Raw genomic sequence first — 27,787 nt, 5'->3', positions numbered from 1 at the left:
GACCTAGGAGTAGGGTACTGGCCTAGGTGAGAAAGGCGCCCACAACAAAGAGGGGTGTCCCTCCCCAGGTGTCCCCCCACCCCCACCCCCGCACAGCAAACCAGCCTGGAAGTTCCTTGTTGGGAAGCCAGAGCCACCTGCTGTGGTCAAGTACCCAGACACGCGCAGTCAGGATGTCAAAGACGGGTCTGCACATCGAGTCCGTTCTGAGCGGTGCCTTTATTCACCTCGCGGGGTGAGAATGCCCGCCACTGTGGGTGCAGGCCACCCCGCAGCAAGGCTGTTTCTTTCAGAAGCAGCTTCTTGCAGGAGTCTGTGCTCACAGTGGTACAAGAATGGTACAATGGCACACACACTCCGAAGGACACACGGCTAAGAGTTTACGTCATGTGAAAACGTACATGTGGGAAGCCGGCCATGTGGACAGGCATGCAGCGGGAGAGGAGGTGACGGGAGCCCCTCCGAGGATCCGTCCCGGGCCAGACGCGGTGACGCTGCCGCTCCAACGACATGCGCCGGCACACGAGGCAAAGGCAGACGGTGGACCCCACGCAGGTGGCAGGAAGCACTGGCTTGGAAGATGCTGAACTTGACAGAAACACTGCAGCCGCACGTTCCCTTCCGCTGGTCTTTCCTTGACGCGGACACGCACAGAGAATCCTGATGGTGGTCTGGCGCCACTGAACTACTCTTCTCGTTACACATTTAACAACAGCAAAACACAAACCATAGATCACGTACAGCTTTAAGCCAAAAAGTAGGGAGGGGGCACATCTGAATTTGAATGTTTTTCGTTTCACGAATCTGTGGTCTCTAGCACTGTCCCAAAAAAATGACCAAAGCAAGCCTGAGTTTGGATTCTTTGAAAAATTCAGAGCAGAAGCAACGTCACTTTTTCTCGGGGCCTTCTGAGAAACCAGACTAAAACAAAGCCCTTCCGGGGCCCGCCGAGCAGCGTCTGCAGCTCCAGACGGCAGCAAGAGCCGCGCCCCCGCGGAAGCCGGGGCTGCGGTGCGCGCCTGTCGGGGACCAGAGCCGCCGTCGCGCACGTCTTGACCCCGCTTGGCGCCCGCTGTCACGGCCAGTGTGGCTCTGGGGTTGTGCTTACAGCCACGCCCGTGGGGTCCCCGGGGAGACAGCTCTGCCGGGCAGAGCCCCTTCCAACAGCGAGGACAGCAGGGTCGCGGCCTGGGCGAGGACTGCCCGCCCGACTGCGCTGGGACGCGGGACGGAAGAGCACTGAAAGACGTGGCGGCCTATTTTACTGGCGACTCAGAATGCAAAGTATTTTATTTTTAAACTCCTGAAATTTGAAAACAAAACAGCCTAGGTTAAACCATAGTTTTCCAATGCTGAATGCACTCCCTGGGAGCTGTTTTTCTGCTTGAAAGACAAAGACGACTTCCTACACCTGCCCAGGCGGAACACTAGCTGAATGGACTGATTGGGTGGACGTCGGTCGCGCCTGTGGCATCCCCTCCCTCGGGAGGACTAGACGCCGTGCGGCGGCCTCGCCCCGAACGTCTCCTGGGAGGCGTACACCATGTACAGGAAGCCGTCGCCGTCCTTCTCGCTCTCGTACACCTCGGAGATGGGCGTGGAGACGCTCACCATGCTGTGCCCGTTCACCAGCAGGAAGAAGGCCTGGTTGGCGTTGAGCTGCAGGCGCCTCCTGCGGAGTGACATCACAGTGAGGGGGCAGAGCAGGAGGGGGGGCTGGCAGCCTCACGGCATCGGGGCTTCTCCAGGATCATGTTCATGATCGACACTAGTTAAAACGGGGTCGGCTCGAGTCCCGGCTGCCCCACTTCCGGTCCAGCTCTCTGCTGTGGCCTGGGAAGGCAGGAGAAGACGGCCCAAGTGCTTGGGCCCCTGCACCCACATGGGAGACCCAGAGGAAGCTCCAGGCTCCTGGCTTTGGATTGGCCCAGCCCCGGCCACTGCGGCCATCTGGGGAGTGAAGCAGAAGATGGGAGACTGACTCCTTCCCTCCCTCCCTCTGTAACTCTGCCTTCCAAATAAATTAAAAAAAAAAAAAAAAAAAAGGTTAGAATCATTCCTGAGGCTGGTTTAAGCTGGTCTGTACGGCTGTTTGTTAGGGTCTCATGTGAGGAAAACAGCTCCAAACGGTGCAAACCGTCCTGAGACCTGAGCTGCCGCAGCCGCGCCCGCGCCCGCACCCGCTCACTGGCCGCGCTGCTCTAAAGGAAACGCCTACCCCAGCTGCCGAGACCAAACAGTCGGCAGGGGCCTGGGACCCCGCGGCGGGAAGGAACACAGCAAGCCTTGGTCAGCCGCGAGAGACGGGCGCGCCCGAGGAGGCGGACAGCAAGCCTTGGTCAGCCGCGAGAGACGGGCGCGCCCGAGGAGGCGGACAGCAAGCCTTGGTCAGCCGCGAGAGACGGGCGCGCCCGAGAGGGGGCGGACACAGGTGTGTACCTGATGATTTTGATGAGCTCGCTCATGTTCACGTGGTCGGGTACAAGGAACTTGGTTTTATCCAGGACAGGAAGCTGCTTCTCACCCTTGTATCGTTCTATTATCACCTACGGAAGAAGCCAGAGGAGTAAAGCGCTCCGCAGCGGAGAGGCGGCGGCCCCGACCGTCCCGGCTCGCGGGAAGCTGCATCCTCACGGCTCTGCCGTGCATCCGCGCCCACCAGCTGTCGGCTCTCACAGAACCGCGCGCGAGCACAGCGCTGCACCAGAGATGTGCCCTGGGGGGAGCTACTTGGCCGTGTGTCTCTGTGCTGCTGGAATCTGAAACCCAGAAAAACATGCTCCCCCATGAGAAGACCACGGCTTAGAGAAGCAGACGGGGACCCGCTCAGAACGCGCAGTCCTCCCGCCCCGCCTGTCCGTGAGCTCAGGGACCCGCTCAGAACACACAGTCCTCCCGCCCCGCCTGTCCGTGAGCCCGGGGACCAGCTCAGAACACACAGTCCTCCCGCCCCGCCTGTCATTGAGCCCGGGGACCAGCTCAGAACACACAGTCCTCCACCACCGTCTGTCCGTGAGCCCGGGGACCAGCTCAGAACGCAGTCCTCCCCGTCTGTCCGTGAGCCCGGGGACCAGCTCAGAACGCAGTCCTCCCGCCCCGCCTGTCCGTGAGCCCGGGGACCAGCTCAGAATACACAGTCCTCCCGCCCCGTCTGTCCGTGAGCTCGGGGACCAGCTCAGAACACACAGTCCTCCACCACCGTCTGTCCGTGAGCCCGGGGACCAGCTCAGAACACACAGTCCTCCACCACCGTCTGTCCGTGAGCCCGGGGACCAGCTCAGAACGCAGTCCTCCCCGTCTGTCCGTGAGCCCGGGGACCAGCTCAGAACGCAGTCCTCCGGCCCCGTCTGTCCGTGAGCCCGGGGACCAGCTCAGAACGCAGTCCTCCGGCCCCGTCTGTCCGTGAGCCTGGGGACCAGCTCAGGACGCAGTCCTCCCCGTCTGTCCGTGAGCTCGGGGACCAGCTCAGGACGCAGTCCTCCCGCCCCGTCTGTCCGTGAGCCCGGGGACCAGCTCAGAACGCAGTCCTCCACGTCTGTCCGTGAGCCCGGGGACCAGCTCAGGACGCAGTCCTCCCCGTCTGTCCATGAGCCCGGGGACCAGCTCAGGACGCAGTCCTCCCGCCCCGTCTGTCCGTGAGCCTGGGGACCCGCTCAGGACGCAGTCCTCCCGCCCCGTCTGTCCGTGAGCCCGGGGACCCGCTCAGGACGCAGTCCTCCCCGTCTGTCCGTGAGCCCGGGGACCAGCTCAGAACGCAGTCCTCCCCGTCTGTCCGTGAGCTCGGGGACCAGCTCAGAACGCAGTCCTCCCCGTCTGTCCGTGAGCCCGGGGACCAGCTCAGAACGCAGTCCTCCCGCCCCGCCTGTCCGTGAGCCCGGGGACCAGCTCAGAACACACAGTCCTCCCGCCCCGTCTGTCCGTGAGCTCGGGGACCAGCTCAGAACACACAGTCCTCCACCACCGTCTGTCCGTGAGCTCGGGGACCAGCTCAGGACGCAGTCCTCCCCGTCTGTCCATGAGCCCGGGGACCAGCTCAGGACGCAGTCCTCCGGCCACGTCTGTCCGTGAGCCTGGGGACCAGCTCAGGACGCAGTCCTCCTGCCCCGTCTGTCCGTGAGCCCGGGGACCAGCTCAGAACGCAGTCCTCCTGCCCCGTCTGTCCGTGAGCCCGGGGACCAGCTCAGAACGCAGTCCTCCGGCCCCGTCTGTCCGTGAGCCTGGGGACCAGCTCAGGACGCAGTCCTCCCCGTCTGTCCATGAGCCCGGGGACCAGCTCAGGACGCAGTCCTCCCGCCCCGTCTGTCCGTGAGCCCGGGGACCCGCTCAGGACGCAGTCCTCCCCGTCTGTCCGTGAGCCCGGGGACCAGCTCAGAACGCAGTCCTCCACGTCTGTCCGTGAGCCCGGGGACCAGCTCAGGACGCAGTCCTCCCCGTCTGTCCGTGAGCCCGGGGACCAGCTCAGGACGCAGTCCTCCCGCCCCGTCTGTCCGTGAGCCCGGGGACCAGCTCAGAACGCAGTCCTCCCCGTCTGTCCGTGAGCCTGGGGACCCGCTCAGGACGCAGTCCTCCCGCCCCGTCTGTCCGTGAGCCCGGGGACCCGCTCAGGACGCAGTCCTCCCGCCCCGTCTGTCCGTGAGCCCGGGGACCCGCTCAGGACGCAGTCCTCCCGCCCCGTCTGTCCGTGAGCCCGGGGACCAGCTCAGGACGCAGTCCTCCCGCCCCGTCTGTCCGTGAGCCCGGGGACCAGCTCAGGACGCAGTCCTCCCGCCCCGTCTGTCCGTGAGCCCGGGGACCAGCTCAGAACGCAGTCCTCCCGCCCCGTCTGTCCGTGAGCCCGGGGACCAGCTCAGGACGCAGTCCTCCCGCCCCGTCTGTCCGTGAGCCCGGGGACCCGCTCAGGACGCAGTCCTCCCCGTCTGTCCGTGAGCCCGGGGACCAGCTCAGGACGCAGTCCTCCCCGTCTGTCCGTGAGCCCGGGGACCAGCTCAGGACGCAGTCCTCCCCGTCTGTCCGTGAGCCCGGGGACCAGCTCAGGACGCAGTCCTCCCGCCCCGCCTGTCCGTGAGCCCGGGGACCCGCTCAGGACGCAGTCCTCCCCGTCTGTCCGTGAGCCCGGGGACCAGCTCAGGACGCAGTCCTCCCCGTCTGTCCGTGAGCCTGGGGACCCGCTCAGGACGCAGTCCTCCCGCCCCGTCTGTCCGTGAGCCCGGGGACCCGCTCAGGACGCAGTCCTCCCGCCCCGTCTGTCCGTGAGCCCGGGGACCAGCTCAGAACGCAGTCCTCCCGCCCCGTCTGTCCGTGAGCCCGGGGACCCGCTCAGGACGCAGTCCTCCCGCCCCGTCTGTCCGTGAGCCCGGGGACCAGCTCAGGACGCAGTCCTCCCGCCCCGTCTGTCCGTGAGCCCGGGGACCGGCTCAGGACGCAGTCCTCCGCCCCGTCTGTCCGTGCGCTCAGAGCAGAGCCCCTTTACCAGAGCTGCTCTTCAGCTCAGCTGGAGCCAGGAGAAGTGAGACACTCAGTGGGCGGCACTGCGGCGAATGGGCTGAAGCCAGCGCCCGCATCCCACGTGGCGCCGGCTCCAGTCCCGGCTGCTGCTCTTCCGATCCAGCTCCCTGCTAATCCTGGGCAACCAGTGGGGAATGGTCCAAGTGCTTGGGCCCCTGCACCCACATGGAAGACCCAGAGGAAGCCCCGGCTCCAGCCTGGCCCAGCCCCGGCTGTCGAGGCCCCGTGGGGAGTGAACCAGCAGATGGAGACTGACTCACACCGTCACTCGGCCTTTCAAATCACCGAATCTTTAAAAAAGGAAAAGTGTACTGCCCAAAGGCTGTCGGAGGAAACCCTAGTGGGTGTAACGTGAGTGGAAAACGCTTTGCCCGTAAGGCAAACTCGAACAAGTGCCTGCAAAATCTCATCGAAAAAAAACACTGGGAGAGGGTGATGAGTGTGGGGAAGGCTCCGTGGAGTCCGCCGTGGCATGGCCCGCGGCACCCGGCCGGCCTCGTGCTCCTCCGCTCTGTGCCGCCCTGGACTGTGGGACAGCTCTGCCGCCACAGGGGGTCACCGGCACCCGGTCGCTAACTCAGCCGTGCAGAGGCGGTGCCGACTGTCGGCTCCAGCACCACCGTCTCCCGAGACGCGGCGAGTGTGTGCGTCCATGAAATCGTGAGGCTCGGTGAGCTCGGCTCCGGCACCAGGGACCGTTTCTCTTCCCGACAGAAAGCGCTGGGTGGACACGCGAGAGCAAGCAGACGTCCGGAGGACGACTTCCAGGGCCTTGGCTTTAGACAGACATCCCCAGTGTTCCTCTAACGGGTGTTATCAGCGAGTCCCTTGATTCCACACGGAACAAAAATATTCCCACATCACGAATTAAATCCACTAACTCCTTGCCATACTACGGAGAAACCTGTCTCCGTGCTCGGCCCCGTGGGATCTGAGCAGAGGGCGCGGCCCGCGTGTGCGCCGTCTGCAGGGCCCCTGTGCTGTCGAGGCGGCTGCTGCTGCAGGGAGACCGAGGGCAGGACAGGCTGCGCTCGGCGTCCCTGGGGACACACTGGGCGTGCTCAGAGCTGCCATCCACGAGGCCTGGCGAACATCAGAGGTCACAACTCCTGGGTCCTTGGCCCAGGAGGGCGCCGAGGAGGTCAGAGACCCAGACAGAAAAACCCAAGACCTCAGAACCCTTCGGTGAAGGGCACACATGACCCTGGGCGGCAACTTTCTGCTCACGTCCGCCGCTCTGGTCCCCGGGGGCACGCTTCCCAGCGGGCCCGGCGACTGCTTCTTGTCCAGTCCTCCCCCCCCACCCCCAGCGCCTGGCTGACGCCTCCCTTCTGAGTTTCCATCTGCTTTCCTTTACGTGGGACAGGATGCGCGGCTCCACCTGGAACGTGTCCTGCGGGACGTTCCACTCGGGCGGCAGGAGAGGAGGGAAGCGCGCCCGGAAGCCTCTGCGTGAGGGCCCTGGCGGCTGCTCATGGAGGAAGCGCCGGGGACCCCAGGTGCTGAGAACCCGAGAGCACTGCGGAAAGGTGGCTGGCGCCGCGGCGGGAGTCTGGGGGACAGGTCCCGGCGGGCTGCCGGTGGCCAGCAGAGGTCCAGGAGGCACTCAGAGCCGGGCACCGCTCCACAACGGCCCTGCCTCGGAGAGGCCCGCGGCGGCTCACCTGGTGGCCAGGCCCCCCCAGAGTGAGGATTCAGTGTGGCAGACAAGCCGGCGTGTCTTCCGCGGGGGTGCCCACCTCTCTCCCGTGTGCACCCGGGAGCCCTCACTTCCACCCTGGGCAAGAACTGCGGGTCAAGCCAAACACGGACGCTGCAGAGCGGGGGCAGGTGTTCCGGGCGGCCTGCGGGGCTGCAGGTGTTCCGGGCGGCCTGCGGGGCTGGTGAGAGGCGGGCTCAGTCTGTACGAGGCGGCTGCCACCTGCTCAGAATTCTGCGAATCCCGGCTGCAGCACACGAGGGGGGTGCCCCTCCCCTTTCAGAGGGCCCAACTCCTTTCCGAGTGTTAGCAGCCGGCGCACCATCACTTGGCAAACCTCGACCCAGGTCTGGAGCTGAGGCTGTCTAGGAACCAGGGCGGGATGGTCTGTAACCACTCCTACCCCTCATGCCTCAGCAAGCCCGTTTCAGATCAGGCACCACGCACGCGGCACAGCAGAGGCCGACGCCTGGGCCCGGCACTCCCGTCCTCACTCACGCCAGGACCGCTCCGCGGCACCGCAGCCGGGAAGGGCAGCCCTGCTCGTTACCGACTTGGCCTGTGTGGCTGCTTCTCTCCGCAGTAAAACACCAACAGCCCCGTGCCCCGTCCCTTTAAGTGGTGCATGCGGCTTGTTCAGCCAGCAGACGAGTGCGGGAGCCACCTACCGGGATCTTGGTGGGGTGCTGCTCCCGGATGAGCCGGACGTCCTCCACTCGCTGCTCTGCAGGGAAGGACACGTGAGCGTGAGGGCAGGAGGCGCGCGCTCCCAGACTGCACGGTGACCGCGGCATCCTTCTCTAGGATTTCTTTTTAAAGATTTCTTTATTGGAAAGGTAGAGTTAGAGAAAGAACATCTTTTCCCAGAAAAATGTTTTAGAAGATTATTTATTTGAATGGCAAAGTTAGAAATAGGGAGGGAGAGGGAGAGAGAGGGAGGGAGGGGGGGGAGGGAGAGGAAGGGAGAAGGGGGGAGAGAGAGAGGGAGGGGGAGAGCGGGGGGGGAGAGGGGGAGGGGGAGGATGGGGAGAGGGAGAGAGGGAGAGAGGGGTGAGGGGGAGGAGGGGGAGAGGGAGAGAGGGAGAGAGGGGTGAGGGGGAGAGGGAGAGAGGGAGAGAGAGAGGTCCCCCACCCACTGATCCGCTCCTGAAATGGCTGCAAATGCTGGCACTGCGCCAGTCCGCAGCCAGGAGCCACTTCCGATTCAGCTTCCTGCTAAAGCACCTCGGAAGGCGGCGAGATCCGGCCCAGTACTCGGGCACCTGCCCCCACCCACAGGCCAGGAGGGAGCCTGTGGCTCCTGGCTTTGGCCTGGCCCAGCCCTGGCTGTTGCGCCCGTCTGGGGAGTGAGGCAGCAGGGGCCGATCTCCTTCTCCTCTCTCCCACTCTTCCTGTCCTTCTGCCTTTCAAATAAATAAATCTTACGGGGAAAAACGCTGTAGCATCTAGACGTAGCTTCTGACCTGTCTGCCTTTTTTAATGTCTAGAGGAAACTGCAACCCTGTTTATTTACTCTAACTAACTCTAGCGTACCTGGACATTTGGGCAGAGGGGAAAGAGACTTTTCACTCAAGGAAATAGGTTTATTTTGGTAAGTGGAGAAGGGAAAAATCAAAAGGCTCTAATGTAAGGTTTCGAAGTAAAGAACAATAGCGTTAAAGATATCTTTAGCCCTACCTATTCATCCTCAAAATACACCCAAAAGAAAAAGACAAAACAGTTATCAAAGGTGGAGAAGCCGGGCCGACGCTGCGGCGTAGTGGGCTGAGCCTCTGCCTGCAGGGCCGGCATCCCACATGGGTGCCGGTTCCGAGTGCCGGCTGCTCCACTTCCGATCCAGCTCCCTGCTGTGGCCTGGGAAAGCAGTAGAGGATGACCCTAGTCCTTGGGCCCCTGCAGCCATTTGGGAAGTGAACCAGTGGACAGATGACCTTTCTGTTTCTCCATCTCTGTAAATCTTTCTCAAATAAATAATAAAAATTTCAAAAAGAAAAAGGCAGAGAAACTGCCGTGCAGAGCAGACAAGTGTGTCCCTTGAGGCGGAGAGAGAGTGGCACAGCACGGGTCCCGAGGACGGCTGGCACCTGCTCAGCCAGAGGGCCCAGTGCTCGGCCTGCACAGGAGCAGCCCAGGGCACCGCGGGAGAGAATTCAAGGTGCTGTGCTGGGCGGGCAGGCACCCCTGGCGATGCCGGCACTGCTTGCCGGAGTGCCCGTTCCAGTCCCAGCCTCTCTGCTCCCGGAGCCAGCTTCCTGCTCACGAGTCCGGGAAGCAGTGGACGACGGCCGAGAGCTCGCGGTCCTGCCACCCACGTGGGAGACCGGGCCGGCAGCCTGGCTGCTGTGGCCATCTGGGGAACGAACCAGTGGATGGAAGATCCCTCACTCCACCTTTCACATACATCCATGCACACACACGTGTACACATTTTTTAGTTCCATGAACTTTCGGAAGCCTTACTATGGCATGCTAATGTGTCACTTTCTAAAACAAGTAACTGGTGTGTGTGCTTTCCCAGCAAGCAGCTCACTCTGGGGCTAAGCAGACACGGCACACACGGATGCGAGCTCAGGGGAGCACCTGCCCCCTCCCCGCTGCTCGTCCACCTCCAGACTGCCCTGCCGCTCAGGGCCCAGGCTCACCCACGGCCAATGAAGCTGCTGGACAAAGGTCCCTGCCCTCGGCCTCCAAGAACCTTGAGACGCCTCAGACAGAGAACTGGAGGGCAGGAAGGGCTTGCTGTCCAGCGGGTGAGATGCAGCGGAGACCCCGCTGTGCCGCGTCTGGGGGTCCTGAGCTCCCGGCTCTGGGCCTGGGAAGGCCCTGATGTGGGGAATGAACGAGCACACGAACCTCGCTTTTGCTCTCAAAAAAACAATTTAAAAAGCTGGTCTACGGCGTGTTACTTAGCGGCGTATCACTCGCAGTCGCTTCGTGATAGCCTAGGACAGCTAAAGGGAAGCTGATTAAACACTGTCCAGGATCACTCCACTTGGGCCAGTGCTGAGCCGCCGCCACCTGTGAGCGGTCACTGTGATCTCCATGCCATCGACGCCTGGCACCGTCCAAGTTCCCGGTGCCAGGTGTCGCCCCAAGTCTCACTCTCCAGCCTGTGTCACAGCACTTGGCGCTGTTTGAGTGAACTTGCAGGAGCCGGCACTGCAGTGTAGTGGGCTGAGCCTCCGCCTGCAGGGCCGGCATCCCATACGGGCACTGGTTCCTGTCCCGGCTGTTCCTCTCCCGATCCAGTTCTCTGCTGTGGCCTGGGAAAGCAGTCTTCGGGCCCCTGCACCCACATGGGAGATCTGGAAGAAGCTCCTGGCTTGGATTGGCTCAGCTCCAGCTGTTGCGGCCAACTGGGGAGTGAACCAGCGGGTGGAGGACCTCTCTCTCTGTCCCCCCTTCTCTGTAACTCTACCTCTCAAATGATTAAGTCTTTAAAAAAAAAAAAAAAAAAAAAGAGTAAACTTCCCAGAACACACACAGGAGGCCTGGGACAGCCTGTTCACCATCCTCAGTTACGTTTCAGTGTAACGCGGGCACTGGAGCAGGGAGTGGACCAGACTGCAGCACCGGGGAGCTTCAGGCTCGGGGGCAGCCTCTGCCGCTAGGCGGACGGGGGTCTCACCCCTGCGCCCCCCGGCTTCCCCCAGCAACAGGAGGAGCTGTTTGGAGTCAGCCCTAAAATCCATCCCACTCTCCGAATCCGGCAATCCCGAGCCACACTCAGCTTGACCTGACGCCCAACTCAGGGCCTGGGGAGAGGGAGCGCAGGCCCCTGGGCTGCTCCTCCACGTGGGCTCCGACTCTCTCCAAGTCACCCAAGGCGAGGGCACGGACAGCCACGCCGCTGCACACTGACACGGCTCTGCAAGGGGGCTCTTTTTTTTTTAGTTGGCAGGTAGAGTTATAGACAGAGAAAGGTCTTCCTTCCGTTGGTTCACCCCTCAAATGGCCGCTATGGCTGGTGCTGTGCTGATCCGAAGCCAGGAGCCAGGTACTTATCTGGTCTCCCATGGGGTGCAGGGCCCAAGCACTTGGGCCATCCTCCACTGCACTCCCGGGCCACAGCAGAGAGCTGGCCTGGAAGAGGGGCAACTGGGACAGAACCAGCGCCCACATGGAATGTCGGCGCCGCAGGCGCAAGATTAACCAGGTGAGCCACGCGCCGGCCCCTGCAAGGGGACTCTTACAGAGACCCTGGGGCAGCGAGCAGTGAGTTAGGGGAAACCTGGAAATGCTGCGTAAGACACTGGAGGGGGAGATAGGGCAGACGAGCTGGCCCACGGCCAGGGCCGGCCAGGGCCACTCAGGGTCCAGGGCAGTTCCCGTTCCAACGTGCTGACCTCACTTTTCCTACCGTGACACAGTCTTCGCAGGCATTTTTCCAGAAGGCTCTAAAAACACTATAAGCAACCAGAAGACAAGGCAGTGTCCCAGAGGACCAGAGGCGTGCCTCCCCCCACAACGACCCCAGTTAACTCCCAAATGCCAGACAGAACGCAGGCTTCCAGCAGAGCCAGGCCGCTCGGAGTTCGCTAAGTCACTGATGAGGAAATCTCTAACCAAAAAAGGCCCCCCAGGTCTGGCTAGCCCGCCCAGGAGGCTCCTGGCAAAGATGTCTGGCATCCCCGGCTGGTTCTTCCACACGACACCATCAAGTACCTGTCAATAACGAAATCTGCAAAACCCACACCCAAAGGAAGGCACGCGGGGGCCCCCCACGCACCTGTAACCTGCGGGGCCGGAGCGCTCCCCAGCCCGCCGGCGGCCACCGCACAGCTGCCCGCCTCGCCCTCGTGCGGGGCAGATCCCGCGACGGAAGCAACCCAGCGCCGGCCCGCTGGCTTAGGGTGGGCTGCGACTCGGGAGACGGCGCCCGCAGCCGCCCGGGTCCACGCAGGCTCAGGCCCGCCGCCCCGCAGCGCGCGCGGGAGTCGGCTGCCCGCGGCCCGCCCGCGTCTGCCGGTACCCCGAGCCCTCACGGTGCGGCCCTCGTCGGCCCCGGCCTTCCTCCCACCCCCGGCCCCCGCGGCCCCCAGCCCTCCACGGCCGTCCCCAGCGAGGTCCCAGCCCTCCGCGGCCCCGGCCTTCCTCCCACCCCCGGACCCGCGGCCCCGCCGTACCCAGCCCGGCCCCGGCCCCGCGGCCCCCGCCGCACCCAGCCTGGTCCCGGCCCCGCGACCCCCGCCGTACCCAGCCCGGCCCCGGCCCCGCGTCCCCCGCCGTACCCAGCCTGGTCCCGGCCCCGCGACCCCGCCGTACCCAGCCCAGCCCGGCCCCGCGTCCCCCGCCGTACCCAGCCTGGTCCCGGCCCCGCGTCCCCCGCCGTACCCAGCCTGGTCCCGGCCCCGCGTCCCCCGCCGTACCCAGCCTGGTCCCGGCCCCACGACCCCGCCGTACCCAGCCTGGTCCCGGCCCCGCGACCCCGGCCCTACCCAGCCCGCTCTCGGCCCCGCGACCCCGGCCCTACCCAGCCCGGCCCCGGCCCCGCGGCCCCGGCCCCCGCCGCACCCAGCCCGGCCCCGCGGCCCAGCCCCGTCCGCGCGCCGCCGGACACCCACCGAAGGTGCGGCGCTGCTTGAAGGTCTTCTCCGACGGCATGGCGGGGCGGCGGGGCGGCGGGGCGGCGGCGGGGCAGGCGGAGGGTCCCGGCGGCTCCGGCTCCGGCGACAGCGACTTCCCTTGTGTCTGAGCCCGCAGCCGGGTCAGGTGACCGCAGCGCGTCAGCGGGGGGCGGAGCCCGAGCCGGCCGAGGCCTCCGCCATGGCGGGCGTGGCGGAACCGGGCCGCGCCTGCGCGTGCGCGTGCGTGGAGGGCGGCGCGGTGCGCGGTCGCAGCCCTCGGGACGGGCGGCGGCGGGGCGTGCGGTTCCGCCCGGTCTCTGCGGACCGGGAGGTGCCGCCCGCGGCCTCCGGGAGGGACCGGACGGCCCGGGCCCCGGGGACCCGACCGCTGCTTCGGGGCCACAGCGCGCCCCTGCCTCCCGGGCCTCGTGGCGCGGGGCCGCGTCCGCGTCCGCGTCAGGGCCGCACCGCGCGCGGCCGGTCAGCCGCGTGCCCCGCTGGCCCCGCGCACGCGTTCCCGCCGGGTGTCCCCTCTGAGGAGGCCGCGGCGCGCGTTTGGAACCTTCTGGAAGCGCTCCCTGGCCCCAGGCTTCCATCTGACCTTTCTTAGGTGACAGGGTGACTGGCGTAGGCTCACGGGCGAAGCTGAGCGGCAGGAAGGGGGAATGGCGGCCGCAGGCGGCTCGCCCCCGGCCCCGACCCCCACCCCCACCAGGCGGCCGTGCTTCCCGCTCCCTGGACCTGGGAGCCGCACACAGCCTGGCCTCACCCCGGGAAGAGGCGTCGGGGCCCCCGGAGCCGTCGGGAAGAGGCGTGGGGGGGGGGCGCCTGAGCTGATCCCTGGAAGAGGTGGGGGGGGGCCAGAGCCGTCGGGGAAGAGGTGGGGGGGCCGCCTGAGCTGATCCCGGGAAGAGGTGGGGGGGGGGCCAGAGCCGTCGGGGAAGAGGTGGGGGGGCCGCCTGACCTGATCCCGGGAAGAGGTGGGGGGGGGGACCGCCCGGAGCCGTCGGGAAGAGGTGGGGGGGGAAGAGGCGTCGGGGCCCCCGGAGCCATCGGGAAGAGGTGTGTGTGGGGGCCGCCTGAAATGATCCCGGGAAGGGGGGGGGCGCCAGGCGCCATCAGGAAAGAGGCGTCGGGGCCCCCGGAGCCGTCGGGAGGAGGGGTGTGGGGGGGAAGAGGTGTGGGGGGAGACCACCCAGAGCCGTCGGGAAGAGGTGTTGAGGGGGGGACCCCCCCGGAGCCGGGAAGAGGTGTGTGTGTGGGCCGCCTGAAATGATCCCGGGAAGGGGGGGGGCGCCAGGCGCCATCAGGAAAGAGGCGTCGGGGCCCCCGGAGCCGTCGGGAAGAGGTGGGGGGGGCGCCCAGAGCCGTGGGGAAGAGGCGGGGGGGGGAGAGGAATGGGGGGAGACCACCCAGAGCCATCGGGAAGGGGGGGGAGGTGTTGAGGGGGGAAGAGGTGGGGGGGCCCCCGGAGCCGTCGGGAAGAGGTGGGGGGGGACCGCCCGGAGCCGTCGGGAAGAGGTGGGGGGGGACCGCCCGGAGCCCTCGGGAAGAGGTGGGGGGGGCGCCCGGAGCCGTGGGGAAGAGGGGGGGGGAGAGGAATGGGGGGAGACCACCCAGAGCCATCGGGAAGGGGGGGGAGGTGTTGAGGGGGGAAGAGGTGGGGGGGGAGACCACCCGGAGCCCTCGGGAAGAGGTGGGGGGGCGCCCGGAGCCGTCGGGAAGAGGTGGGGGGGGACCGCCCGGAGCCGTGGGGAAGAGGCGGGGGGGGGGAGGAATGGGGGGAGACCACCCAGAGCCATCGGGAAGGGGGGGGAGGTGTTGAGGGGGGAAGAGGTGGGGGGCTGCCTGAAATGATCCGGGGGGGGGGCGCCGCCGGTGTCGGCCCGCCGCTCTGCTGTTCGCTGCGCTCCCCCAGGAGGGAGGCTGAACCCGGCGGCTCCTCCACGCCTGGCCCGGTGCTGCGGAGGGTGAAGGCCACGAGGCCGGGCAGCCTTGCACTGCGTCCTTGGGCGCTGCCGGCCGGCGGAGCCTGGGTAGCTGGCGCTGGGCTCTGCTTGCTTGTCACACGGCAGCCTCCCTCGCACGAGCCTCTTTGCTTTTTCCTTCTCTTTCTGTCATAGTTTTTTTTTTTTTCCCCCCGAAGATTTATTTATTTATTGGAAAGGCAGAGTTACACAGAGAGAGGAGAGGCAGAGAGAGAGGTCTCCCATCCGCTGGCTCACTCCCCAGTTGGCCACAATGGCCAGAGCTGCGCCGAACCGAAGCCAGGAGCCAGGAGTTTCCTCCAGGTCTCCCACGTGGGTCCGGGGTCCCAAGCACTGTGGCCATCCTCCACTGCTCTCCCAGGCCGCAGCAGAGAGCTGGATCGGAAGAGGAGCAGCCGGGACTCGAACCTGTGGCCATATGGGATGGCGGCACTGCAGGCCAGGGCTTTACCCGCCGCGCCGCAGCTCCGGCCTCCGTCACAGGTTTACCTTGACACATCTCTGATCCATGCGGTGGGCAGAGTCCTTGAACAGCGTGTGTGGTCCAGGCAGTCCCACAGGAAACGCTGGGGGCTCTGGGTTCCAGCTCGCAGCCTGCAGTGTTTGACGTTTGCCATTTCGGTGTTGTGAATTCTTTGGAAATTGGGAGAAACATTTTCAGTAAGCCCTCATGTCCCCACGCTTTTGCCAAACACAGCACCCGCTTTGAGAGCTCCGGAGCGCGGCTTGCACTCCGCCTTCCTCAGGGACCTGGGATCCTCAGTGCCCTTCCCGGCGGGTCCACCCCTTCCGTGGGGGACTGTGCGAATGCGAGGAGAGGGCGGGACTCCGTGCCCGGCACGCGGAGGTGGACGGGGCGCGCAGACGCCCACGCTTGCTCCGCTCGGGCGTGCAGAGGCTCTGCCGCGGTGCCCCACGCCGGCGCCTCCCTGCCGCTCTGTGTTCGCTGCCGCAGTTGTGCCCCTAATTTCTCCTGCCAACTCGAACCCAAAACCACACATCCCTGACCCCAAGCTGTGGCTGCCACGGAGGCTCGGAGCATTGTCTCCACGCGAGTAACGCAGATTGTTAACCCGCGTCCACAGGACGGGCAGACGTTGCCCGAGACCCAGATCAGTTTACCGAAGTGAGTGCCGTGCAGGGCGGCGAGTGAGTGTTGCTCATGAATCATGTGGAGACGACTCACATAGGCGTTGTGTAGCAGAAACAATGGAAATAATAGTGTTTCCTGAAATAATTCTTTAAAAGTTTCATTTTAGGCCAGCGCGGCTCGCTAGGCTAATCCTCTGCCTGCGGCGCCGGCACACCGGGTTCTAGTCCCGGTCGGGGCGCTGGATTCTGTCCCGGTTGCCCCTCTTCCAGGCCAGCTCTCTGCTATGGCCAGGGAGTGCAGTGGAGGATGGCCCAGGTCCTTGGGCCCTGCACCCCATGGGAGACCAGGAGAAGTACCTGGCTCCAGGCTTCGGATCAGCGCAGCGCCGGCCATAGCAGCCATTTGGGGAGTGAACCAACGGAGGGAAGACCTCTCTCTCACTGTCTAACTCTGCCTGTTTAAAATAAAATAAAAAGTTTATTTATTTTTTTGACAGGCAGAGTGGACAGTGAGAGAGAGAAAGGTCTTCCTTTGCCGTTGGTTCACCCTCCAATGGCCGCTGCGGCCGGCGCACTGCGCTGATCCGATGGCAGGAGCCAGGTGCTTCTCCTGGTCTCCCATGGGGTGCAGGGCCCAAGCACCTGGGCCATCCTCCACTGCACTCCCGGGCCACAGCAGAGAGCTGGCCTGGAAGAGGGGCAACCGAGACAGAATCCGGCGCCCCAACTGGGACTAGAACCCGGTGTGCCGGCGCCGCAAGGCGGAGGGTTAGCCTAGTGAGCCGCGGCGCCGGCCAAAAGTTTTATTTTAACGTATTCAATGCTTCCTCCAGGAATTCCAAGGTGCTTGTAAAGTAGCAGGCATTCTGGAAGCCGGGGGCTGGCAGTTTTAAATAAATAATTCCCACTCTGTTCCTTTTTTTCGCCCCGTGAAGTGGCTGGCACCGTGGGGCAGTGATGTAGCTGCTCAGAGGTGAACGGTGTCCGTCTTCCCGTCTCGCCCTGCCTGGGAGGCTCTTAGATGGCGCAGGAGACGCTGACGGCACAGCATAAACATCAGAGAAATTTGCCACACTCAATATGGAGGGCAGGTTGTACAGGGAGCTGGCCCTGGGCCCTGGCCTGCCCTGACGGTCCCTCCTCTCCTCTTTCCGATTGGTGGAGACAGTCCCCTGTCTTTGTTGTCTGGGCTTCTATTGGCCACTTATCCAATCACTCCTGACGTCATCTCTGCTCTTTAGAACAAGTAAACAAACAAGTCTTGCTCCAGAGGAGGGCGGGGAGTGCCGGGAGCTATTCTCAGGCCTGGGCCAGGAGGGTTTCAGAGTGGACTCTCCCTAGATGGGCAGTGTCCTCCCGGGGCCTCGGAAGCTGTGGTGGCTCCCGGCTTCCCCTGCCCAGTGCCGCCCTGCGTCTGCACGGCCTCAGGAATCAGCCAGCCAGGGCGGGGGAGAGACTGAAAGCCACTCACAAGGCACGAGGTCACTTCTGGAGCCGGTGGGGCGGCCGGGCTTTGCTTGTTTGTGCAGATGCTGCCCATACGGGGTGCGCCTGGTGCGGCCGGGGGACCTCTCTCAGCTTTACGATGTTCCCTCCCCGGTAAAGGGTCTCCGTTTCTTCTGAGTGGTGGGAAGATGTCATTTGTTTCACATCTGCATTCTGAGAACTAGTGTGGCTACAGTTAACGTGATTTTTCTTTACGATTTAATTATTTTGACAGGCAGAGTGACACCCGGCGGGTCACTCCCCAGATGGCTGCATGGCGAGGGCTGATCCAGGCTGAAGCCGGGAGCCTGGACTCCCTCTGGGTTCCCTTGTGGATGCAGGGGCCCAAGCCCTTGGGCTAAGTCAGACGTGCGCTCGGCTGTGGGATGCCAGTGTCACGGCTGCAGCTTACCCCGCTGCGCCCAACACCGTGACTTCTGCGGCCGCCAGCTGAAAAGCCTGCCCTGTGTTCTGGTGGTTTCCTTAGCTGTGAGCTTCCCGGGACGCAGGGTGCTGAAGCCAAGGCTGTCTTGGGTCCGGTTTTCCTCGTCCTAGAGCACACACACCCTCCGCACTGCGCTTTGTGGGGGCACAGCGCTCCCTAAGGGACTGGAAGGTGTCTGCGTGTGAATCCAGCTCCCACGGCCCCACGGCACAGTCCCGTTCCGCACGAGGGGCACAGGCTCTCGCAGCCGGTCTGTTCTTTCCGTCACGTGTTGGGTGAGCACAGCCCGTCACGCCTCCCGTGTTCCAGGGGTTCCACCTCTGTCCCAGCTTGTGCTTGCCCTTCGCCCGCCCACTCCGGGCCCAGGACTGCTCCAGTGCCCTGCGGCCTCTGAGGCCCGGGTGCCCAGCACGCCAGGCCCCTCCTGTCCACGCCGTGCCTGGTGGAAAGTGCTCCCGTGCCTCGCCTGCTCAGTGTCCCGGGACAGCAGCTGTCCTGCCAGTGCAGAACATTGTTCCCTCAAGGTCCTGGCTAACTCCAGTCCTTGCTTTAATTTATAAGACAAATATGTATGCATATATGTAAAGTGGGGGCTGGCGTGGTAGGTTAAGTCTCCACCTGCGGCGCCGGCATATGGATGCCCATTAGTGTCCCGGCTGCTCCTCCTCTGACCCAGCTCGCTGCTGTGGCCTGGGAAAGCAGCAGGAGATGGCCCAAGTCCTTGGGCCCCTGCACCTGCCTGAGAGACCTCGAAGAGGCTCCTGGCTCCTGGCTTCAGATCAGCTCAGCTCTGGCCTTTGCGGTTGTTTGGGGGAGTGAACCAGCAAGTGGAAGATATCCCTCTCCCTCTCTCTGTAACTCTATCAAACAAATAAAATCTTAAGACATGCATATAGTTTATAGGACATATAGATCCTTTAATTGCATAATCAAGTTTGCACACAGGCTAGCACAGCTATTCTAAACATGGAAGTTTAGCCAGATTGTGTTGTGCCTTTCGTAAACTCCAAGCTCCTTTGGCCGGGAGCACAGCGTATTTTGTTAGATTTTGTATACCCGGCTCCTAGCAGAGTGTAGAAGGGGCAGACTTCTTTCTGTGATAAACTGAAGTGCAGGTGTGGCAAGGAATCCACGGATGCCCACAGAACGCAGCCCACGGCCGACTAAGTAAGTGCCAAGGTCCTTCAAAAAGCTTCTGGGAAAATGGAGTGAAAAAAATCCATGTAGCAGGGGCAAGAACTTCCGACCTCACGCATTGCTTCTTCAGAAAACCCGTTTTCCATGAGCTCTTTCTGGAGCCCCCGGTCTTTGGGGAGTTTGCCCTGTTTTCTGGAGCCCTGGTCTTTGTGGAGTTTGCCCTGTTTTCTGGAGCCCCCGGTCTTTGGGGAGTTTGCCCTTGTTTTCTGGAGCCCTGGTCTTTGGGGAGTTTGCCCTTGTTTTCTGGAGCCCTGGTCTTTGTGGAGTTTGCCCTTGTTTTCTGGAGCCCTGGTCTTTGGGGAGTTTGCCCTTGTTTTCTGGAGCCCCTGGTCTTTGGGGAGTTTGCCCTTGTGTCTGCTGGGTGAGACACTGGAGCTTGCAGGCTCGCGCTGAAAATCCGCGCGTGTTCTCAGCGTGTGGGCTCGTCCTGTTTCCCACTTAGCCAACTTGTGGTCGGTAAACATTCCCGGGTCGTGTGGGTGTGAGCACCGCACGTGACAGCGACGTGCACCTGAGGCTGCTACCGGGGAAGGCAACGCCGTGGCAGGTGCCACTGCTGGGGCTATAGCCCAGGGGGTTTGCCACTACCGGGTACAGCCCAGGGGCCCCGTGCACGGAGGGTGCTACAGCTCCAGGGCCGTGCCACTGCCGGGTACAGCCCGGGGGTTTGCCAATGTCGGGGTACAGCCCAGGGGCCCCGTGCACGGAGGGTGCTACAGCTCCAGGGCCGTGCCACTGCCGGGTACAGCCCGGGGGTTTGCCAATGTCGGGGTACAGCCCAGGGGCCCCGTGCACGGAGGGTGCTACAGCTCCAGGGCCGTGCCACTGCGGGGTACAGCCCGGGGGTTTGCCACTGCGGGGTACAGCCTGGGGGTTTGCCACTGTCGGGGTACAGCCCGGGGTCCCCGTGCACGGCGAGTCCTACAGCTCCTGGGCCTTACCACGCCCTGGGCCACGCTCCTCCGGGGGACAGCGGGGGGCCGCTGCCTGGAAGGGGCCCTCGGGACGAGGAGCGGGGCGTGGGTCGTCGGCCGGCCGCGGGCTGGGAGGCCGGCGTACCTGCGGCGGAAGGCGGGGTGTGGCCCTCGGGCCGGGCGCACAGTGCTCGTTTGGTGACTTTCAGGTTTCCCAGAGCCACAGGCTCCGGAGGGTGTGCGGAGCAGGGAAGCCTCCGGTTCCCCGTGCTCCTGGGAGCGCCGGCGGCGGGCGGGAGGCCGGGGCGGGATGAGCGCCCGCCTCGCAGGAGCAGTCGGCGGTGCCCCTGGCGTGCGTGGAGCGCTGCGAGTGTGCACGGTCTTACGCCCAAGCAGCCGCACGCGGTCGTACGGCGGACGCATGGACACCGAAACCCTGGCCGCGCGGCGGGGGCCGAGGCGAGGCTTGCGAGCCACTCCAAAGACTCGCGCGCCAGCCGGTTGCCTAGGAGCCTCGTTAGCGCAGTAGGTAGCGCGTCAGTCTCATAATCTGAAGGTCGTGAGTTCGATCCTCACACGGGGCATCCGCATTGTTTTGTTCCCAGCATGCGCTGCTGTCTTGATGGTGGTTTCTAGTCCTTTCCTCGGGAGAGCGCAGACCCCACCCACCCCGGGTAGCCGCGCGGGGTGTCTCGCAGGGTCGCCGTTTTCCTGGTCTGCCCAGTCTGATTTATGGGGGGGGCGTGGCCGGCGCCCCGCTCCACCCCGTACCCCAGCCCGACGGGGCGTGGCCAGGCTCTGCGGCGCAGCTCAGCCCGGCGGGGGCGTGGCCGGCGCCCCGCTCCGCCCAGAAGGGGGCGTTCCCAGGCTCCGGGGGCGGGGTCGGCTCGGAGCGGGGCGGTGTCTGCGTGCCTCGCTCGCTGGGGCCTCCGCGCGTGCGCACAGGCGCGCGGCGTCCGGCCGGCACCGTCAGTCGGCGGCATGGCGGTGTGCGCTCGGCTCTGCGGCGTGGGCCCGTCGCGCGGCTGCCGGCGCCGCCAGCAGCGCCGGGGCCCGGCCGAGACGGCGGCGGCCGACAGCGAGCCGGACACGGACCCCGAGGAGGAGCGCATCGAGGCGTGCGCGGCGCCGCTGGCCGGGGTCGGGGGCGGCCCGTGCGCCGGCCCCTCGCCGCCGCCGCCCGCGCGCTGCTCGCTGCTGGAGCTGCCGCCCGAGCTGCTGGTGGAGATCTTCGCCTCGCTGCCCGGCACCGACCTGCCCAGCCTGGCCCAGGTCTGCACCAAGTTCCGCCGCATCCTGCACACCGACACCATCTGGAGGCGGCGCTGCCGGGAGGGTGAGTGCGCGGGCGCCCCGGGCCGGGGCTCTGTCGGGGCCGGCCGAGCCGGGCTGCGTGCTCGGGCCTCCGGCCGGCCCCGGGCGCGCGGGGCGGACGTCCCGCAGCGGCTCCCGCCGTCGCGCGCGCGCCCGCCCTGCGGCCCCGGAGGCAGCGCTGCCCCACTCCCGCGCGAGCCACGCGTGCGTCTCCACCCGGCGCTGTCGGCGTGCGAGGCTGCGGGGCTCGGAAGTTGGCGCGTCCCCGCGCGGCTCTGCAGGCTCCCCGGCCTCGCGTCCGCTGTTGGCGTGTGCCCCGCGCCGGGCCGGCCGGCCTGGCCTCGGGGGGCGGGGGGCGTGGGGAGTGCGGGCGGCCGGGTGCGGGCCCCGGGCCCTGGCAAGGCCTCACCCGCGCAGGCGTGGCTCCCGCGTGGGTCGCACTCCTTGAGAATTCCCTGGTGGTCTTTTTCTGTGGTTTTCCTGTTGGGGCGTTGTGTTGCAGATTTGTAGGAACTCTGAATGTCCGTGACACTGGTGTGGCAGGAAAAGTGGCTTTTTTTTTTTTTTTAAGCGTTCTAGGGTGGGGGCGGAGAGGTCCCACCGTGCTCCTCTCGGGAGCCCCGCCTTGCTCGCTCCCGGCACTTTGTCCCCGCTGACACCCACGCGCCGCTCGGCCCCCAGGCCTGGGCAGTGACGTCCCCGACCCTGTCTGGAGACTTGTGGCGTCCGGGACTCCACGCTGGGGACAGTGCACGGCAGAATTTGTGTGGACTCCGCGTCCTCAGCCAGGGGAGCTGAGCTGCGACTGCGGCTGGGGGAATTCTTAGAATTGCTAACGGAAGTAGAGGAGTGGGGACACGCGGGGCCCTGGTGGACACCGTCGCCAGGCAGCCAGGGAGCGGAACAGCACCGGTGAGGAGCAGGTGCAGCCCAGCATCCAAGCCCTGTGGGGCCTTCGGTCGAATTCGCTTAGTTCCTTCCTGCCAGCAGCCATCTCCGCCCGTGCCCAGGTCCCGTGTCACTGCCTCCCTTCCCTCTCCGGGAATCACCGCTGTCCTGGGTGCTGTGAGCGGTTCCAGGCCATGTGCGCGTGCGCCTGCCCGTCACCTGTGATGGTGTGTGCGCCTGTCCATCACCTGTGATGGTGCGTGCGCCTGTCTGTCACCTGTGATGGTGCACACACCTGCCCATCACCTGTGATGGTGTGTGCGCCTGTCGCCCGTGATGGTGCGCACACCTGTCCATCACCTGTGATGGTGCGTGCGCCTGTCCATCACCTGTGATGGTGCACACACCTGCCCATCACCTGTGATGGTGTGTGCGCCTGTCGCCTGTGATGGTGTGTGCGCCTGTCTGTCGCCCGTGATGGTGCGTGTGCCTGTCTGTCGCCCGTGATGGTGCGCACACCTGTCCATCGCCTGTGATGGTGCGTGTGCCTGTCCATCGCCTGTGATGGTGCAAACGTCTGTCCGTCGCCTGTGGTGGTGTGTATGCCTGTCGCCTGTGGTGGTGCGCACGCCTGTCTGTCGCCTGTGATGGTGCGCACGCCTGTCTGTCGCCCGTGATGGTGCGCACGCCTGTCCGTCGCCTGTGGTGGTGCGGATGCTGTCTGTCACTTGTGATGATGGTCCTTTAATTTGTGGAATGAGATCACACTGTAGGCGTCATTCTGCCTGTTTGTTTTTTTTTTTTTTAGCCTCTGTCAACTTGTGTTTGCCCATTTTATTACATTTAGTTTGGTCTTTTAAATTAGCTTATCTTATTTTTTTCATTGTATACAGTATGACATTCAACAACTTGATAATCTTTGGATGCGTATTTGTTTGGAAACTCCGCTGTGGGGCCAGCACGGTGGCGCCTGCCTGCGATGCGGGCGTCCCACGTGTGTGCCGGGACTCCTGCCTTCCCCACTTCCAGTTCAGCTCCCTGTCGAAGCGCCGGGGGAAGCCGGGGAGACGGCCCAAGCGCTTGGGCCCCTGCACCCACGTGGGAGACCCGGATGGCCCCTGCTCCCTGGGCCGTTTGGGGGTGGAACCAGCAGCCGAAGATCCCCCCCCCCCCCCCGTCTACCCCCTCTTTCTGTCTTCCTGCTTTCAGGTGAATACGTGTATCTTACAAAATCGTAGCAGGAGAGGAAAGTCGCACTGTGTCTGGAAGTGGTGTTGCTGGGGCGACGGCTGTGAGGGCTGGCTGGCTCCCGGGGGAGAGTTGCCTGTTTGCACACCTGGCCGCAGGACGTGCGTGGGCGACAGGGCGGACCCTAGGCGGGCAGGTGCGTGGTCACCAAGTAGCCGCCACGGCGACCCAGCACGCTCACTTTCCCAGTTGGTCCTGGGTCCGCTAAGTTCTGGCGGATGACCCTCTCTGACAGTTGGCCCAGTGTGGGTGCAGCACTGGTGTCGTCCTTTTTAACCTGCTAACTGGCGAGCACGCGCATTTGACACGTGCTTGTTGGTCTTTAGGTTCCTCTCACTGCTTATCTGTAACCTTTGTGCTCTCTTTCTGTTTTTCCCTTGTGTGTTTTATTTATACAGTCGGCCGGTATTTCAACATATTGTAAATACTTTCTCAGGGTCTGTATTCAATTTTAATTTATAGTGAATTTTGCAACACTTTCAACTGTAATGAAAGTTACTGAATGAAACATTTGTGCTTAGGTAATCATTTGTCATCCCCAGGGCACGAACAGGTCCACAGCTGGGTCCCCAGTGAGCCTGTGTGCGTTCGTCCTGGCAGCTTTTTTTTTTTTTTTTTTTTTTAAGATCTGTTTATTGGGGCCAGCGCTGTGGCACAGCGGGTAAAGCCGCCACCTGCAGTGCAGGCATCCGCTATGGGCGCTGATTCGAGAGCCAGCTGCTCTGCAAGTGGGAGAGGGCCCATGTGCTTGGGGACCAGGAGAAGTTCCTGGCTCCTGGCTTCAGATCGATGCAGCTCCGGCCACTGTGGCCATCTGGGGAGTGAACCAGCAGGTGGAGGACCCCTTCCCCTCCCCCCACGTCACGTCTCCTCCTTGTGTAGCTTCCAAAAAATATTTATTTTGAAAGGCAGAGTTATGGAGAGGTGGGGGAGAGGGGGCCTTCCATCCACTGCTTCACTCCCCAAATGGCCACAGTGACTGGGGCTGGGCTATTCCAAAGCCAGGAGCCGGGAGCTTCTTCCAGGTCTCCCACGCGGGTGCAGGGGCCCAAGGACGTGGGCCATCTCCCACTGCTTTCCCAAGCCACAGCAGGGAGCTGGATTGGAAGAGGAGCAGCCGGGACTTGAACCAGCACCTGTATGGGATGCCGGCACTGCAGGTGGCGGCTTTACCTGCTACGCCACAGCGCCAGCCCCCCGGCAGCCTTCACCCCACTTCCTCAGGTCAGGGGAGGGACGGCTGGCAACCAAGCATGGCGCTGACAGGCGGCTCAAACCTGCAGCGGCTGTGGTAGGAGACGTGTCGCAGTGCTGTGCACAGGCAGGTCTGCGCTTGCTTCTTTTCTGAACTTGACATTTGTTTATGGAGGATGCTAGTAAGGCCGAAGTGAAGCTGACTTAGGTGAAAACCAGCACTGGTCCCCCCAGCCTTGGCCGGCAGGAGGCTGGGCTTGGGCTGGCCGGTCCAGTGTCCTGGTAGCAGTGGGGGGGGTGGCTCCGTTGTTAGTGTGTTGGGACAAGTCAGAATGATTGGTGGGGCCGGCACTGTGACGGAGCAGGTAAAGCCACAGCCTGTAGCGCCAGCATCCCATGTGGGCGCCGGTTTGTACCTCCACTTCTGATCCAGCTCCCTGCTAGTGGCCTGGGAAAGCAGCAGCAGATGACCCACGTGCTTGGGCCCCTGCAGCCACATGGGAGACCCACCTGAAGCTCCAGGCTCCTGGCTTTGGTCTGGCCCAGCCCTGGTGCTGTGGCCATCTGGGGAGTGAACCAGCGAGTGGAAGGTCTCTCCTTCTCCCTCTCTTTGCCTCTGCCTCTCCTCTGTAACTCTTTCAAATAAATAAATCTTAAAAAAAAAAAAAAGAGTGATGTGTGTGTTTACTCCTCAGTGTTTAATGTTTGCTCTCTGTCTCTAATCACTGGATTTTCCAGAAGAGAAAAGCCAGCCACAGACACGGGAGTAGGGTGCTGGCGTGTGCCCAGCAGGCTAGGCCTGGAGTGCTGCATCCCGTGTGTCCGTGTGAACGTGCTGGCTCCAGCCCCGCTACTCCGCTTCCTGTCCAGCTCCCTGCTAATGCGCCCAGGAGGCAGCAGGTGATGGCCAGGTGCTGGAGTCCCCCCCGCCCCCGGGGGAGACCTACATGGGTTCCTGGCTCCCGGCTTCAGCCTGCCGAGCCCTGCCTGTGGCAGCCGTTTGGGGGGTGGAGCGGTGGGTGGAGGGTCTCTCTCTCTTTCTGTGGGAGTGGGGCACAGCGCTGATGCTTGGTTCTGATGCTTCTGGTGATGCTGGGGCCTGGTTGGCGTCAGGGGTGCACACTGTCCAAGTTCATGTGTGGCGGGGTGGGGCGCACTCTAGACCCCGACAGGACGCTGTTTTCCTGTCTGGGGAGAGGCCCTCGGCTTTGCTGGCCCCTGCAGCGTGGAGCGCGCATGGCTCGGCTCACCGTGGGGTGCGGTGTTCTCGGGGCAGGCGAGAGCAAGCCCCTGACTGGCAGGTCTGTGCTTCTGCCGCCGGGGAGCAGGCAGACGCCGCGTCGTCGGGCGCGTGGGGTGAGGGAGGGCACTGTTTTGATGCGTCACTCCCTTGGCCGCCGGCCTCCCGCATTGCTGGTGTGGGGCTGTAAGTCCTGCGTCTCTGTGCCGGGCCGGGGGGGGGGTGTTTTGCCTCTGAGCCGTGAGGCGTCTTGTCGCCTGGTCACCGCCTCCCTGCTGAGTCGGGAGCTCCGGGAGGGGTGCCCGCCAGTTCTGACTGTTTGTTTGTGAGATGCTGCGTGCGTCTGCCCCAGGCCCGTGCTAATTATAACTTGCAGGGTGCAGATAGGCGGACGGCAGGAGGCAGACCGTGGCCAGGGTGACTCAGCTTTCTACCTGCCCGCGACAGCGCGTGAACTCCTGTGTACCCTCAGCGGCCCTGACCTCGCTGGGGTGGCATCTGTACAATGTGTGCGTCAGGACTTGAAGTGCTCTTCCTGGAACGCCTGGTCCTTACAATGAACGTGGGGAATTGGAAACCCCGTGTTTAATGTGGGCCTTACGTGTCCGAGCAGTTGCTGTCTCTGGTCTCCGATGTGCCAGGGGAGAAAGGACACTTGTGGAGCCTGTGGGTGGGTGACAGGCTGCCCGGAGCAGGACGGCGCAGCGCCTGCCGGCACCCGGCTGCCCACAGACTGGGGGCTGCGGGGAAGCCCCTGTCGTCCGTGCTGGGCTCCTGCAGGTGGCTCTTGGGCACGGCCGCGCTGAGCGCCTGGTCCTCCTGGAGAAGCAGCAGGAGACTGAAGGAAAATCCTTTGGAGACTTTGTTTTTTAACTTTAAAAAAGCCAGCCCGAAAGCAGTCCTGCTCCCAGAGGGTGACGAGTGAGGGTCTCCTTTACCGTATGCAGGGGGCCGGCCCCTGGTGTTGTGCCGGGGCAGGCCGATGGCTGGTTGGAAGCCTGGCCGGTCCCAGTGTGAGTGTGTGAGCAGTGGTTACGTCCAGTGTCTGAGGACCTGGGTTTGGCACACGGACCCTGGACGGGCCCTGGGCCTCCTCGTAGAGGGGTGTGGCGCCCTCCAGGTGGTGAAGATAGCATTAGCGAGGGCCCCACCCCGGGCCTGCCTGCCAGCAGCTGAGTAGGTGTCTGAGGGCGCAGAGGCCTGGGTGAGGCGGTGCTGCAGTCAGCACAGGTGGGGGCGCCCCAGGGGTCACGTTCCTGCTGCAGGGGAAGCTCCGGCGGCCCGGCTCTCTGCGGGCACCGCGCTGCCCGAGGGCAGCTCACACCAGCCGTTCCTGGCTGCACAGGGTTTCCCAGCTCTTCTCCAAGGCGGAGAAGCCGCAGGCATTTCCTGCAGCCGCTGAGAGGCGCTGCTCAGGGCCCGAGGGGGCCAGGGCTGGGGCTGACCCTGTTCCAGCGTGCGCTCAGTGGGATAAGCACATCCCATCCACACTGCGCGCAGCTCTCCCCGCCAGCCGTCTGCAGGGTGTCCTCATCTCCCCTCTCATCCTGCCCGGCACTCCCCTCTCCTTTTTATTTTATTTTATTTTACTAAGATTTATTTATTTGAAAGGCAGAGTTACAGAGAGAGAGGCAGAGGCAGAGAGAGAGAGGCGCAGAGGTCTTCTGTCTGCTGGTTCACTCCCTAAATGACTGCAGTGGCTGGAGCTGGGCCAGTCAAGCCAGGAGCCAGGAGCTCCATGTGGGTCTCCCACGTGGGTGCAGGGCCCAAGGACTTGGGCCGTCCTCCACTGCTCTCCCAGGCACATTAGCAGGGAGCTGGATCAAAAGTAGAGCAGCTGGGACGCGAACCAGTGCCCATATGAGATGCCGGCACTGCGGGCGGCGGCTTCACCTGCTGCACCAGAGCGCCGGCCCCTCCCTGCTTTTCAAGGCTGCACAGTATCGCACTGTGGACGTCCGCATCTGCTTCTGCGTTTGTCTGCACTTCTGGCCGCTGTGAGCGGGGGAAGC

General features: G+C 64.1%; 2 protein-coding genes and 1 non-coding gene across 7 annotated transcripts in view; 2 read left to right on the top strand and 1 right to left on the bottom strand.

The window, feature by feature from the left end:
- Positions 1–200: 200 nt before the first annotated feature.
- Positions 201–25,808, bottom strand: MAP1LC3B (microtubule associated protein 1 light chain 3 beta). Of its 3 annotated transcripts, XM_070061887.1 has the most exons (5): positions 25,804–25,808; positions 12,768–12,828; positions 7,873–7,928; positions 2,440–2,546; positions 201–1,672 (listed from the first exon to the last, which is right to left on the bottom strand). In XM_070061887.1, exons 2-5 carry the CDS (start codon positions 12,805–12,807, stop codon positions 1,492–1,494), a joined length of 384 nt encoding a protein of 127 aa, XP_069917988.1. In that variant the 5' UTR covers positions 12,808–12,828; positions 25,804–25,808; the 3' UTR covers positions 201–1,491. The 3 variants fall into 3 exon arrangements, with proteins under 3 accessions (XP_069917988.1, XP_051696272.1, XP_069917987.1); XM_051840312.2 differs by lacking the exon at positions 25,804–25,808 and having other exon boundaries at positions 12,768–12,980; XM_070061886.1 differs by lacking the exon at positions 25,804–25,808 and having other exon boundaries at positions 7,873–8,027; positions 12,768–12,895.
- On the top strand, positions 20,403–20,475 carry TRNAM-CAU (transfer RNA methionine (anticodon CAU)). The gene has a single exon. It is a non-coding gene; the product is annotated as a tRNA-Met (tRNA).
- FBXO31 (F-box protein 31) overlaps positions 20,443–27,787 on the top strand; it is a 46,463-nt gene continuing 39,118 nt past the window's right edge. For all 3 annotated transcript variants that reach the window (XM_070061884.1, XM_070061883.1, XM_070061885.1), the window contains exon 1: positions 20,443–21,227. In XM_070061884.1, the coding sequence (XP_069917985.1) occupies positions 20,624–21,227 (604 nt within the window). In that variant the 5' untranslated portion in view covers positions 20,443–20,623. The remainder of the gene's footprint in view (positions 21,228–27,787) is intronic.

This window comes from Oryctolagus cuniculus, chromosome 18 (assembly GCF_964237555.1).
Source record: "Oryctolagus cuniculus chromosome 18, mOryCun1.1, whole genome shotgun sequence".
NCBI classification, from domain to species: domain Eukaryota; kingdom Metazoa; phylum Chordata; class Mammalia; order Lagomorpha; family Leporidae; genus Oryctolagus; species Oryctolagus cuniculus.
The sequence above is the reverse complement of the archived record's forward strand: the minus strand, read 5'-3'. Positions and strand labels throughout refer to the sequence as shown.

Bases quoted from the DNA above. Each gene is read 5' to 3' on its own strand.
- MAP1LC3B (XM_070061886.1), bottom strand. From the start codon at position 7,998: ATGCCGCGGTCACCGTGCAGTCTGGGAGCGCGCGCCTCCTGCCCTCAC. The intron at 2,547-7,872 runs GTAGGTGGCTCC...CTTCTTCCGTAG, and splicing joins AGCACCCCACCAAGATCCCG to GTGATAATAGAACGATACAA. The intron at 1,673-2,439 runs GTACACACCTGT...GTCACTCCGCAG, and splicing joins GAGCTCATCAAAATCATCAG to GAGGCGCCTGCAGCTCAACG.